Raw genomic sequence first — 15,019 nt, 5'->3', positions numbered from 1 at the left:
GATCAAGTTGTATCTATTTTATTACTCTATAATCCCAGCAGTTGAATTAGACCTAAAATAACTAAAAGCCTGAGGTCATTGTTAAACCCAAAACTGCCACTAACAATTGCTTCCATCAATATGATGTCAGAAGGCATTTCCAGCCCTGCATATCAATGGGAGTCTCCTGTGTATTTAATTCTTTACAGCTGAAGAAAATGAAAGCCAAGCGCAATAAAGTGATTACATGATTAATGCCGACTGATGAAGAATGACGACATATTACATGCAACGTACACCAAATTCCAAAGCCCCTTTTGAACAACATCTGAACAGTATAGGTATATCATTCGTTACTTCTGTCAGATTCACAGAGACCACTGAGAACTGGCTAGCTAATACACGGAACAAAAGCATACCAATTCATCTGAATCTTAGTGTCTCGTTCCCTAGACATAATGACTTCATCACTAGCAACACATTAACAATTAAGCTCGGGTTTTTAGGAAAGCCTCTTCAGACCCACCTTACATCCAAACATTAATGATATTGTGTTGTTGGTGCACGCTACTTTACAGTGGCACAGCATCGGAGAAAAGCAATCCAAGTTTTTGATGCTAGGAGACATTTTCTCAGACCCTGGGCACTTCAATCGATCCGTGATTGAAATTCCAGAAAAATGCCTGTGTAAACGCTGCTTGCCGCCTGCCTTTGACATTTACTCTAGGTCCATAGTGCTCAAAATTGAGCTTTCATATAAAAATAGGTTGCATTCCTCAGGAAATGTTGCTCCCTCGTGTTAGAGATCAGTTCAGCATTTCAGGACTGCTACTGACAAATCCTTGTGTCCATCTTCAAAATGTTACACCCCACTTTTCAGTCAGTTAGACCAGCATGAAGGCACAAGTGTACCAAGGCCCGAAGTCTTGCCGGGTGGGATCCCCTCTGCCGGCACCCAGGCTCAGCTCCACCTGCTGCAGTGCAAGGTCTGCCGTCTCCTCCACGAGAAGAGAAGCAACTCCAGCCGAGCCACTTGCTCAACCTATGCCGGTGCCGGCTGCTCAGGGGGAGGGGCAAGACGTTGCAGCAAGGGACTCGTTACATGGCCCGATGGAGATGAACCCAGCGCTCTTCCTGCAAGGTGCTTTCGCACTGCACCAATGAACATGTGAAACCTTCTTTAAAAGCCTAACCCCAACGTAAACCACGAGTTTGCTGAAGAAATGTTTTCTTTCCACTGTATGTCTTAAAGGGAAAATAAAGCCAGAAAAAGAAAACGAGAATCTACAACCTTTTTACATAAAAGGATTTTAACCCTGAACAGATCCATCCAATAATTAAGAATTTTGCAACTGGTTTTTAATGTTTTTTCTGACATGTCAATATGTTAAAAATTGTTTAAGTAGCTTTATTCAACAACACAGAACATCCTAGCCAACTTTGCAGCACTGCGAAAAGTTAAGAGATTGCTATGGAAACGTGCATTTGCCCAGTTTCATACCTTCCAAACCAAAAACTTCATTTTTCACTTTTCCAGGCTTTGGTTAAGTTTGCACATAGCTACTGCATTTCAATCAAGTACATAGCTGAACTTTTTTCTTTTTTTTTTCTTCTTTTTAATTAAAACACTAGATTAAAAATATTTTGTAGTCTTTACCTTAACACCGAGGTAAATGTGAGCATGATTCAAAGACCTCTAAAACACATTTTATTTAAAATCTTTTTATGTATGATATGTTAATTAGCATGCTTTAATATACGGCATATTTAAAAAAATGTTTGTTTCTCTATTCAATTACAAAATTAGGAAACTGGACTTAAATATTTTGTAAATGAGCTCTACAGCATGAACATCTGAATACAGCGCATTCACTCATTACAAGCATGTTGTATTAAGTACACTGCAGAATATACCTAAAAAAAGTGCTTCCACAATTGTTCTGTTCTCACAGAAGAAGTCTTCCCTAAATGAGTGTTCAAACGAGAGTACCGTATTTACTCCATTCCAAGACGAGACTCCCCCCCAACTGGCATGGGGAAAAAAGCCCCTCGTGTTATAATCACATGCATGGAAATCTCATAAATGCACTGGCCATCATTAAACTGCTGCCAAAAGCAGCATGATCTCAGCAACATAAACCCACTATGAAGCAGCCAACGCTGCGCACGACTATAAAACACACGGCCCTTGTTGGGCAAACGTGCTGCCGGGAACCAGGTCGGGGGGGGCATGCAGTCATTCGATGTGCAAGCCCTAGACCCAGAAGCCTTGGGGTGTGAATGTCCCCTAGTTTTGTTTGCTCCTAGCCAAAAGGCCGTTGCATGCGAGTGCCCACTAAGTGCAACCCCCTCAGCGCTGACTCCGTTTCCAGTCTTTGGGAGCCCCGACACTGCTCTGTCACAGGAAGCGATTCCCTGCGCTGCTCAGAACCGTGGAGGCCTCACTGGAATACCCTGTCCAGTTCTGGTCACAACACTTCAGGGAAAACATGGCAAACTGGACAGACTCTAGAGAGAAACACGAGTTATTAGAGGTCTAGAAATCACAGGAGAAGGAGAAGCTCCACATAGGAGCTTTCCTGGGGGAGATAGAGTTGAATTTCACTGTCAAACCATAAAAGACTAAGTACTAGCTTCTTGGGCTAAGATCAAGTGTCACACAAGATCAAGGGCCACAATGCTGCCCAGGAGCAGCTGGTGAAGGCCATCCTGGTCTCAGCTGGGACCGTGACCATCAACCACGCCGTCCCAGGCTGTGAGAGCCGACTGCACCCGGACATCGTCATGGCCAATGGGAACAGGCACACTGTGATGGCTGATATCACCATCCCCTTCGAGAACTGGCAGCATGCCTTCATTGAAGCCTGCGAGCAGAAACAAAGTACCAGCTACTGACAGATGTCCTGCAGAGCTGGGGATATGAGATGAGTGTCAAGGCACTCGGAGCATGGGACCCCAGCAATGAGTGTCCCGCAGGCCTGCTGAGCATCACCAAACTGATGAGGCATTTCATGGTGTCTGACACCACAAGATGGTCGAGAGACATCTATGTTGAGCACATTATGGACGAGCGCCAGTACATGGACCCCAACAGCCAGAAGAGACAGCCTGCCCACCACCCCAATGGATCACAACCTCCACAGTTGTACTCCACTTGCTGTTACTTGTACCTGTGCACATCCCTGAAAACCCACCTCTCTGCAACGATGCCACTTCCTTGCGCAGGAGGATTCTCTCTCTTCTGTAAGAGTTGCGCCTTTTGGCTCCCCCTTCCCCTACCCCACTCCACCCCCAGACTAAGTAGGCTACACTCTTGCTATGCAACTTAGTCACATCTTATCCTGCATTATGTAGCCACCCTCATCCAGATATTGCATTTCCTCCTACCCCTTCAACTCTGGAATGACCCTTTTTAACATTCACTAATGATGTTAAAGTTATAGGGAGAGGCCTGTCCCTTGCACTCTGGGCATTTTCTGGCAAGGGGGTACTGCGCTTGTGCTTTTTCCCTAGCTTGCTCCTTGTCCTTTTGGCTACAAGCAAGCAAGATTAGGAGGTATCTGAATTCCAAAGCTTCTGGGCCTGGAGCTTGCACATAGTACGCTTGCCATGGATTTGGGGAGCATCTGAAACCCCAGACTGATGGGAATGGGAGGGAAGGAGGAAACTTGCCCAGTGGTAGAGCCATGCAGACTTGATGTCTGAGCTCAGCTCAGTCAAATTTCAAAACTTGACATTTTGACTTTGCCCAAGTGAATTTGGAACTGATTTGGGCTTAGTTTATACTAGTTATAACTAGGTGCCAACACGCTGCTCAAAATTGTGTTTATGAAACACCTGTGCTAAAACTTGCAGCCATTTCAAGAAAGGGTCTATACTATACACCAATTCTGGATGAACTCAGTCTGTGGGTACTGGATGCAAATTGCTATAGTCAGGCTCTGACAGTACAGGGAGGAGGAAGGGGCTACCAAGGGAAGAAGACGGGGGAAGTAGAGAACAAAGAGCTATCTGATCCCCCAGATTATTTCCCTGATGTAGCAGTGGGAAGGGGACAAATTCAAAGCAAACCTCCAATAATTGGATTCTATACCCAGAAAATTATAGCAAATGCATAGATTTCATAGGCATTAGGACTGGAAGAGACCTCACAAGATCATCGGGTCCAGCCCCCTGCCCAAGGGGCAGGAAGTCAGCTGGGGTCAAATGATCCCAGCAAGATAGGCATCCAAGTATTATATATTTTCCATATATAGAATCTAAGTTTTGGGAGTCATCTTGTAATCAGGGACATCTTCTGTTCTAGCAAATATGGTACTTGGACTCCTACTGCGAGCTCACATGAGATGTCACCTATGGGAACATCTAAACTTAAAAAATTAAGACTTGAACAATGCCACGTCTCTTCATGTTTCATCCTACTGATTTAATGACCTCCCATATCCTCCTCAAAAGGTGCCTCTACATTGAAATGTCTACTGCCTCCTGGTGCTTTCATCATCTCCCCTTCAATTCTTTTTACCTGGTAAATGCCTTGAGGGATTTTGTTGTATTGTACCCTTACATGCACACTAAGTGAATAATTAATAGACTTTCACAAGTTAGTCAAGTTAGACAGAAAAACAAACCAGTAATTAAACCGATAAAACTAACAAAAAAGCATTACTTGTTCCAGACAAGAACTAGCAGAACCAAGAGATAAACAGCATATGGCAATGCATTGCTGGCTAACTCACAAGTGATAGCCACTGCTGAAGACCTCTTTCCTAGTTGGACAACCAAAGGTGACAGAGGTCAAACATGCTGCACCAGTGATTCTCAACCAGGGTGCCTTGAGATCCTGTCAAAGGCACGCCTAGGTGTGCAAACATGATTCACAAGACAAACCCAGTGATTTCACATCAGAATCCAGAGTGTTCAAAGCATTCTGACCCGTCATGATCTTTTTAAGTGCTTTGCAACAAAATAATTGCTCTATTATTTTTCCACTCAAAAATGAGTGAAAACTGAGAGCTGGAATTTTCCATAGGGTGCCCTGAGCCTAACAAGGGCTAATTTGAGTCTAAAACTGTTGAGAACTGCTGCTCTATACTTTGCCCCTGGCACCAGCTTTCCTCCAAGTCTCCAGGGAAGTTATCCCTAGGCTTTGCTCCTTACACTGTCAGTGTAAGCTTGGAAGACAGGGGCAGAACCAGGCCAGGGGGAGGGAGAAAGTAGATGAAAATCACATTAGCAGCTACACTGGAAAACTACAAAGAAAAGTATTCAAAATGATCTACAAATCAGTATAAAAAGCTATTAAAACAAAGTTTTCTTCCATGTTTAGCTACTTATCTTGTGCACGCTGTGGCCACATCCAGACAAGCATGGCCACGCAGTATGTGGTGCTGCAGACATGTCCGCAGCACCACACCCTGCGCATTCAGCTGTTCCTGCGCTGCAAGGTAGCGGTGTGGGGGTGGGGGGTTGACCTCAGGAGAGCCCAAGGTCATAAAAACCCGTGCAAAAAAAAGCAGAGTTGTGCACACAGGGCAGTGCGCAGCACCCAAAACTACAGCCTGGCTGGCTGAAGTCACACTCCGGCTGCCGGACTGCCACTGCTGCAGCCCCAGAAGACCCTAGGTAAGGTTGCTGAGAGCCTCCCCTACCTGCCCACGGTAACCTGCCACATGCTAGAGGGCACACAGCACATGCGTTCCCCAGGGACAAGCAGCAGCAGTACAAGGTGCGCCACGGCTTCTTGCCCCCTGCAAAATAAACATCCACGCTCATGTGGACATGGTCCATGTGTGCATTCAAGTCCAAGGGCATTCCAAAAGCATACAAGGCTACCCATATTTTCCAAATATCTGCTTCTTCACCTGGTCATAATAGCAGTCTATCATCACTTTTTTCTGGGGAAACAGAGCTGGCAGAAAACAACAGTGCACAGGTCAAATGGCAGACAAGTTAGTCAGGGATCACTGCCTGTTCCCCAAGAGTATAAGAACGTCACTATCCCACAGAAAGGCCCCTACTGCACTTTTTAAAATGTCAGCTTTTTTCCATACCATAATGAAATAATTTTGTGGTAAAAAGTAAAAGGCACATAGAAGGATATTTCATGACAATAAACTGGGCTTAAACAGAGCCAAAAGCAGTGCTGAACGTTGCAGAAATAGCTCTCAAGATGCTCAAGATGTGCTATGGGCACAGCCGAATCAACAAAGAGATCTATGGGCTACACATTTACAAAGGATTCTATCAGAGAGATATAATGAAGAACAAAAACCTTCAGTAACTGCAGGCAATTACATGTACACTGTTGATGAATACTACATGGAACAGCCACATCTTTTAGGGGCAAACACATGCAGTTGTGATGATAAATGTTTCTTTACAAAAATATGATTTTATTAATCCTTAGCCAAGAAAGATACGGAACTGTGAAGAAGTGTACCTTTTGATGTACAAACAAAAAATTAATGCATACCTTATGGTATTAAATTAAGCATGTTCTTTCTAAAGTAAATCCTGGGTGCAAAAGTACTCATTTTAATCCAAAGCAAACTTAGTTGATCAATCAACTAGGTGATTTAATCAACCTCCTGGATACTAAAAATCATGGACTAAATATAGACATTGGATTTATGACACATTATAACCTGCCTGACATCCAACTCCCCAGTTCTCTCTCCACTATTCATCCTCCTTCTCTCCCCCCTGCCCCCAGCCTGTCTCTCACCCACTGACTCCTCAATCTACATTTTCACTGCGTGCAGACCAGCCCAGCCGCCGGCTTCTTTACTTTTCATTCCATCCAGGAAGAGCACACACCAACTGCAGAAACCTCCTTAGCCTGACGAAGGTTTTTGAACCCTTCTCAGCAGCTCGGAGGTAGAGGAATCTTGGAGTCATAACTGACTCCAAGAGGAACATGAGCCGGCAGTGCAACGAGGCCAGTCGCACCTTGTCGTGCATTAGCAGGTGCATGACTAATAGATCAAGGGAGGAGATGCTCCCCCTCTATGCGGCACTGGTCAGGCCGCAGTTGAAGTACTGTGTCCAGTTCTGGGCGCCGCACTTCAAGAGGGACGCGGGGAATCTCGAGAGGGAATATTTTGGGGATAATGAAGCACTAATTAAAATACATCCAACTTTAATCTGAACTACTGCTGTAATTTAAAATAAAGGATTAATTTTTGTTTTTAGAACATAAAAAACTAAGAACATTTAAAATTTCTCCTACTACAAATCCATTCCATCCTCCTGCCATCCTGCTGTCCTCTTACTCGAGCACTGCAAGTCTTCAGCCTCACTGACATCTGCAACCACAGTCCTTTTCTCCACCTTTGATTTGTTCCACGGCTGGGGTGGCATGGGCGCTCACAGCCCCAATGCTGCAAGTCTGAGGCCACGGCAGAAGCGCTCACAGCGTGGCGCAGTCAAATTCCAACAAATCTGCAAATTCTGCTAAATACAGTACCGTGCCACAACGAGGGCAGGAGAAGGAAGGAGTCCACAAACCCTTCCTCCTGCCTCCGTTTTCTCTGAACAAGACCTTCCAATTGATCCAGAAGAATACAGTTGTATTTCCTTCCTCCCTGCTTGCCCTCTGTTCCCACCTCCCACTCTTCTTCCCTGTCAGGAGAGAAGGGTCTCATCTGCTGTGCCCCCTCTAGTTCCTCAGCTTGCCCCAGCACCCCCATCACTCATCTCTCCTGCCCCGATTTTCATCCTCTTCATTCCTTTCCCCAGCCTCTCCCCTTCCCTCACAAAACATGGTTTAGTTTCTCTTCTTAGATCCTGACCCCAGATCCCACTCACCCATTCAATGACACTTGCCTCTTCGTGATTACTGCCCGAGGTTACTCTCCACCACCAGTTCCATACTGGGCTCTCCAATTCAGCACGTGCCCCTTCCAATCCACTGAAACCGTCTCTGACTCCCTAAACCGAACATCAGAACAGGCACTCCGCATCCTCTTACCTCAGCACAAACACCGTGTGCTTTTTAATATCTTGCCCTCCTTCAACTTCCACAACTACCCTCTCTTACTTCTCCTCCTTCCCTACCGGTTCCTTCACCATCTCCTTCAAAGCCTCCTCCCACACCCCTCAGCTGTCTGCGGGGGTCCCACTGGCCTCCCTTTTCAGAGCTTCACCTCCAGACCATTCCCAGGCCCCGAGGAGTGATGAGAGGGGTGCATGAGCACCCAACTGGGCACATTTGCACGTAAGTTCAGGTATCCAAGCTGTATCCAGCGATCTCTTCCCACAAGCATGAGTACACGCAAGTCCAGCAAACCCCCCCAAAACAAACCACATACACACATCCCACTCCAGCTACCCCCATTCCTGTCCACTGCTCTTCCAGGTCTCGCAGGGAGGGCAGGCAGGAAGCACAAATATACAGTCCATTTTGGAGAACCCTCATTACAAGTGAGGAACCTTCATTTCCTCTAGCGGCCTGTGCATTTTCCCACGCATAAAATGAGTGAGCAGTAGTCCCATGAGGACAAGGGAACATGAAGACTTAATGAAACAAGGACTAACTCACCAAATTTAGCACCTGATCAGGATGTCAAATCCAAGAAGTAACGTTCGAGTGTAAGCAGAACACCACATTGCTGTCTTACATATTTTATTACGTGGGATGTACTGTAAGGTCTACTGAGGATGCTAACCCGAGTGGAATGGAGTCCAATCCCTAAGGGAGAGAGACCTCAACTACATTAGATGTCTCTCAGATACAGGGTTGCCAACTATACGTAAATTTAAAGACAGTTCATAAAAAAGGCTAAAAACACTTGTTTGTAAAAAAATTACAAAGAACAAGAAAGAAAACTGAACCATCTCATGGGATTTTTTAAAAATTTTTTTATAGACTTAAGAAACCATGAGCTTGACTGAAGATCTGTGGTTGGAACGAGGCTGGATGCAAGCGTTGATGGACAATGGAGCGGCGTCATCGTGCACAGCCCGACACCCTGCAGTAAGCTCTCCATCAGGGCTCCACGGTTCAAAGGAGCCTGCACACCCTTCCTTGCCCACCCTCCTGCTGCACCCCGCTGCCAGTCCCTGCCTGCAACGGCTGCTCACCTGACAAGCAGGCAGGCAGCGCGACCAGGACACAGCTGTGGGGCCAGGAAGAGGGCAGGTCTCTGGGTGGCAGCTCAAGCCAGATACGGAAAGTTGGTATTAAACCCCTACATGTGAACTCAGCCCTTGTTGCTACTGCCCAGGGCTTGCCAGAAGAGTTGCATATACATTATGTAAAACGTGTCAGTAGAAAGGGCTGGTTTCAATAAAAAGCTTGTGGGTTTTCAGTAAAAAAAAACCCCAAAAAACAAAAAACATTTTGGACTGGCAACCCTGTTCAGATACACAACTTAAGCCATCTAGAAAGTGGATGTCAGGATCCATTACTTTTTTAAAGCCTAAATAAGATATGAACATATTTGTGTGAAGTCCATGAACAGTGAATTTATGGAATTAATATCAAATTTGGCAACTACCTGACATAAGAGCTTCAGCTATTGGCAAAAAAACAGTCTTCTTTAAGGAAAAACCATACATGGAGGGCAAGCTACTAAGGGCTGTAATTTTTAAGTCATAATGTCACTAAGTCATAATGGTTATAAAAGCTGTTTTAATAGATAAATGAAAACAGAAGAGCGGTCCATAGATTTGAATGGCGGTTTCATTAGCTAAGTTAAAATCAAGTTGAGATCTCAGGAATGAGATTTAAATTTGAAACGGGCCCTTTTTAACTGGAAAAAGAATAAATAAAAACCGATTGTGAACACAGAGATGAAATGCAGATATTGTAGATGAATGCATCTTTCCTATCCTTATATAGGAAGGCCAACAGATTTTAGAAATACATCTATTAGGACTGAATCAGCCCCATAAGTGGAAAAATGTATTCATCTAAGTACACCGCTCCTTATCTCTGAAAAAAATTGTTTGTACATCCAATTGCAAGTTTATTCAGTGTCCCTTTATTCCTTATTTCCTAGGCTTTGATGAAGTGAACTGGGATTAGGATGAACAGGTTTATCTTTTTAACTGCATCAGCAAATCTGGGTTGGGGATGGACACATGCACTCTCTCTCTGGAGAACTGCAGTAAGTTTGGGAACCACTGCTGTATAGGGCAGAGACTGTTATTATCAGTGAAAATAAGATAGGACATAACCTGAAACAGGGGAAAGGATGCAAACGCAGAAACCACCTGTGGGAAAATGTTTTCTAGCTAGATTATTTACATATTAAAAAACATCTACAGAAAAATGTCCTGCTTCTCCCAAAATGCATTCATCCATGTATAAGTAAATCTAAAAAGCCACTGAAGAGAACAATCTCCAAATGACAAAAGTGTTCAAAGGATCCTAAAACAACAGGACTGGAAAGGACTCGCAAGGTCACCTCATCCAGCCCCTTGCTCCAGGCAGGATCAACCACCCCACCACGTGTCTGACCAACCTGCCGCTGAGAACTCCCAGGAGGGGAGATGCCACAGCTTCTCTAGGCACCTGGGCCGGTGCTGGAGCGCCCTCGGAGTCGGAGCGTTCCTCCGAATCGCCCATCTAAATCCCGCTGCTGCAGCTTGAGGTCGGTGCTCCTAGTCCTGTCCCCTACAGCCACAGGGGAAAAGCCCGTCTCCATCCTCTATATAAACCACCCTTCAGGTAGTCAAAGACTTATCAAATCTCCCCCTTGGTCTTCTCTTCTCCAGGTTAAGTAACCCAATCTCCTTCAGCCTTTCCTTCAAGGCTCATAATCATTTTTGTTGCTCTTGCCTCACCAGTAGAGGTGCACATGAGATCAGCACCAATAAAAGGTAAATGAACATTATTGGCTATTAACTTTTTATGGCCGGTGTAGCCGATAATGTCACTGATAAATATAATATGCCTTCTGGCCAGGGCTGCTGGATTCCGCGCGCACATGCATCGTCACACGCATGCACGTGGCCAGGAATGCAGACAGGCAGTGTGGAGAGCAGCTCCCTGCAGGGAAGTCTGCAGAGGGGAAGAGGCATGGGGGACGGCAGTGGTGTTTTGAGCAGCACTTTAACTACCAACTTACAGAACGTACAAACTATACGTGATAGTAGTCTGAACCCAAAGGCTCATGATTTAGTTCAAACCCAAAAGACCCCAGCAGAGACAACAGTGTTTCAAGCCACGTTGACTCCAGAGCTCAGTATGTGTGTACACCCAGATACGCCCCCAGAGGATCCATGTGCTAATTAGCTCTCGCTCATGACTGGAACCAGGTGATCTTGTCACAAATCCTGAGATCCTACAAAAATGTATATGCAGATGAGGCCCAGGGCAACCTGGTCCAGCTCCACCTCCTGGAGAGTGGGGCCACACTAATCGTATGCAAGAGGCTGAGAAAGTGGGTCACGGAGGCATTCTGGGTGAACCGTTTGGGCCCCGTTCTAGTGTTTGTACAATTATTGCACTACTGTCTCTCTCTTTTTTTTTTTAAAGGATAGAAAAGTTAAGTTTCAGCAACTGACTAGGAAGAACTTGTTAGGAGCAAAGTTCAAAATGGTTTAACTTTGATCTCATTTGCATTCGAAAGCTTGGGTGTGCTACCCTACTGCTTTCGCTTCTGAGATCTCAATCTCATCAGGGTCAGATCCGTTCAGTCCCTGAGCAGATCTTTAAGAAAAAAAAACAAACAATCAAATAAGACACAAACTACAGGTAACACAGGACCCCAAAAAGCAACAAAACACCACCTTCACTTATGAGGTCTGTATTTTCAGCAAACCTCTGGTCTTACATCCATATCTGCTTTTATTTTTGACAGCACATTCTTCTGGAAAAGTACTGTGTTCACATAGAGCAGTAGCTGGCATCACACAGGTCACAACACTGATGCTTTTAGACACTACCAAGACAGAGGTTTATTTATACCAGTTGGAGAATCACAGAAGATGGGGCTGGAAGGCACCTCGCAAGGTCTCGACCAACTGTTCATCTACCCTGCACTTGAGAATCCAATGATGGGGATCCCACAACCTCTCCAGGTAACCTGCTCCAATGCTTAACCACCCCAAGAGTAACGCAGCTTTTTTCATACCCAACCTAAGTCTCCCTCACTACAATTCAAGACAGCTACTACTTGTCCTGTCCCCTGTGGACCCAGCTCACCACCCTCTTGATAACAGCTCTTTTGTATTTAAAGACTTATCAAATTCCCCTTCTATCTTCTCTACGTTGAATAATTCAAATTCTTCCTCAAACACCACATTTGCTAGACTACTAATCATCTTTGTTGCTCTCTGGACTCTTTCCAATTTGACCACATCTTAAACTGTAGTTTCTGTTGTTATTAACAATATCAACCCCGCTACATGGCTTTCTATGGCCTCCACGAAGCCTGCAACTCTGTCAACCGAGAAGCACTGTGGAGGATCCTCCTGAAGTGTGGATGCCCACCAAAATTTGTCACCATCCTTTGCATGCCCCATGACAGTATGCGAGCGGTGGTTCTCAGTAACAGACCTATCACAGATCCCGTTGATAAACAGAAGGCGCTTACAAAGCAACCGAGGATGCTTTGGAAGGGAAAGTGTTACATCAGCTTAAGATAAGTCGCTTCTTACTGTCATGCTTCTCAATGAATTACTTCCACGTACCACTACAGTATGTTCTACACCGACACCTTCATCTTTGGCACTAAGATCTCCCTGTCAACTGTGTTATTTAGAAAAAAACTATTTAGAGTGTTTTCAGAATGGTATGTTTTCATTCGTTCTATGAATAAAAGTTGACTGGGAATAAGACTTACAGGACTTCCGTCTCACAAAAGTAGTACCATTTTCCATTATTGTACCTCTACATCATCAATGCTGCCAGCAGCACAGCTGTGTATTAAAACTGCATTGACTTTCACACTGATAATGCATAGGAGCATACAGGTTTCCCTCACTTTATGCTGTACACGCGTTCCTGAAAAACGGGCATAACTTGAATTCACGTAAAGGGAACCCACTTTACAATGTAACAAATAGGGATACGTTCAAAGACCTCATCTGTACTTACCCCCAGACCCATTTCTACCACTTTTACAGAACAATTTTGGTACTCACCAACAGCAGACAGTACACAAGCACAGGGCACTAGCATAATGGGGATGGCGACTACAGAAACACATGTCGCAGACAACAAGCGAGGAGCACAGACCCACACAGGAGACTATATTTGGGTGCACGTCACTCCCACAACCCACTGCACAAAGCAGCTGGCGGCAGGCTTCCATCACACCGATCCTATAAGAGTGAATTTAACTCGCATATAACAAATTTTTGGTATAAACAGGGTCATCGCATAAGAGTGAAGTTGCACATACAGAACCCACATAAAGTGAGGGAAACCTGTATATGCATGTCACTTTGGCATGCATTATGCTTCTCTGCTACTTACTTCCCAGGGTGCAGAGGAAAGTAATGAATCCACAGAAGGTAAGACAGGAACATGCAAACCAGCGAGAAGAAGAGGGAAAACAACAGAGATGGGAAGAGTGGGTAAATAAACTTAGAGTAAGAACTCAAGCATTCAACACCCTCTTAAAATATGACACATACATTTCACTTAAAACAAACAGAGCTTCTCCTGGAATCTCAGTAGGATTTACAGAATCAAGAGGCACAACTGACACGATCTCCACTGCTTGCCAGCTGCAGGAAAAATGCTGGGAACAACATAGATTCATAGATGCCAGGGTCAGAAGGGACCGCAATAGATCATCGAGTCCGACCCCCTGCATAAGCAGGAAAGAGTGCTGGGTCTAGATGACCCCAGCTAGATACTCGTCTAACCTCCTCTTGAAGACCCCCAGGGTAGGGGAGAGCACCACCTCCCTTGGGAGCCCGTTCCAGACCTTGGCCACTCGAACTGTGAAGAAGTTCTTCCTAATGTCCAGTCTAAATCTGCTCTCTGCTAGCTCGTGGCCATTGCTTCTTGTAACCCCCGGGGGCGCCTTGGCGAGTAAAGCCTCACCAATTCCCTTCTGTGCCCCTGTGATGAACTTATAGGCAGCCACAAGGTCGCCTCTCAACCTTCTCTTGCGGAGGCTAAAGAGGTCCAGGTGCTCCAGTCTCTCCTCATAGGATTTAGCTTGCAAACCCTTAACCATACGAGTGGCCCTTCTCTGGACCCTCTCCAGGTTATCCGCTCCCTCTTGAAGTGCGGCGCCCAGAACTGCACGCAGTACTCCAACTGCGGTCTGACCAGCGCCCGATAGAGGGGAAGTATCACCTCCCTGGACCTATTCGTCATGCATCTGCTGATGCACGATAAAGTGCCATTGGCTTTTCTGATGGCTTCGTCACACTGCCGGCTCATGTTCATCTTGGAGTCCACTAGGACTCCAAGATCCCTTTCCACCTCTGTGGCACCCAGCAGGTCATTCCCTAGGCTGTAGGTGTGCTGGACATTTCTCCTCCCTAGGTGCAGCACTTTGCATTTCTCCTTGTTGAACTGCATCCTGTTGTTTTCTGCCCACTTGTCCAACCTGTCCAGGTCTGCCTGCAGCTGTTCCCTGCCCTCCGGCATGTCCACTTCTCCCCACAGTTTTGTGTCATCCGCAAACTTGGACAGAGTACGCTTCACTCCCTCGTCCAAGTCGCTGATGAAGACATTAAAGAGTATCGGTCCAAGGACCGAGCCCTGCGGGACCCCACTGCCCACACCCTTCCAGGTCGAAACCGTCCCATCCACCACGACTCTTTGGGTGCGACCCTCTAGCCAATTCGCCACCCACCGGACTGTGTAGTTATCCACGTCACAGCCTCTTAACTTGTTCACCAGTATGGGGTGGGATACCGTATCGAAGGCCTTCCTGAAGTCTAAGTATACGACATCCACCCCTACTCCTGTGTCCAGGTGTTTTGTAACCTGGTCATAAAAAGAGACTAGATTAGTCAGGCATGATCTGCCTGCTACGAACCCGTGCTGGTTTCCCGTCAGCATCATTTTTCCTGCCGGGCTCTCGCAAATGTGAGCCTTGATTATTTTTTCGAAGACTTTGCCTAGGAT

The 15,019-nt window shown here is 45.7% G+C and overlaps 1 protein-coding gene across 12 annotated transcripts in view; it reads right to left on the bottom strand.

Moving 5' to 3' along the window:
• Positions 1-15,019, bottom strand: part of DLG1 (discs large MAGUK scaffold protein 1) — a 289,256-nt gene that overhangs the window by 205,545 nt on the left and 68,692 nt on the right. Inside the window, exon 1 of one of the 12 annotated variants that reach the window (XM_019481739.2) lies at positions 506-812. The exons of 10 other annotated variants lie outside the window; for them this stretch is intronic. In XM_019481739.2, the coding sequence (XP_019337284.1) occupies positions 506-697 (192 nt within the window). In that variant the 5' untranslated portion in view covers positions 698-812. Of the gene's footprint in view, positions 1-505; positions 813-15,019 lie in introns of those variants that run through there. One more of the 12 variants, XM_019481733.2, reaches the window with a different exon arrangement.

The sequence above is a fragment of the Alligator mississippiensis genome, chromosome 7 (genome assembly GCF_030867095.1).
Source record: "Alligator mississippiensis isolate rAllMis1 chromosome 7, rAllMis1, whole genome shotgun sequence".
NCBI classification, from domain to species: Eukaryota; Metazoa; Chordata; order Crocodylia; family Alligatoridae; genus Alligator; species Alligator mississippiensis.
The sequence above is the reverse complement of the archived record's forward strand: the minus strand, read 5'-3'. Positions and strand labels throughout refer to the sequence as shown.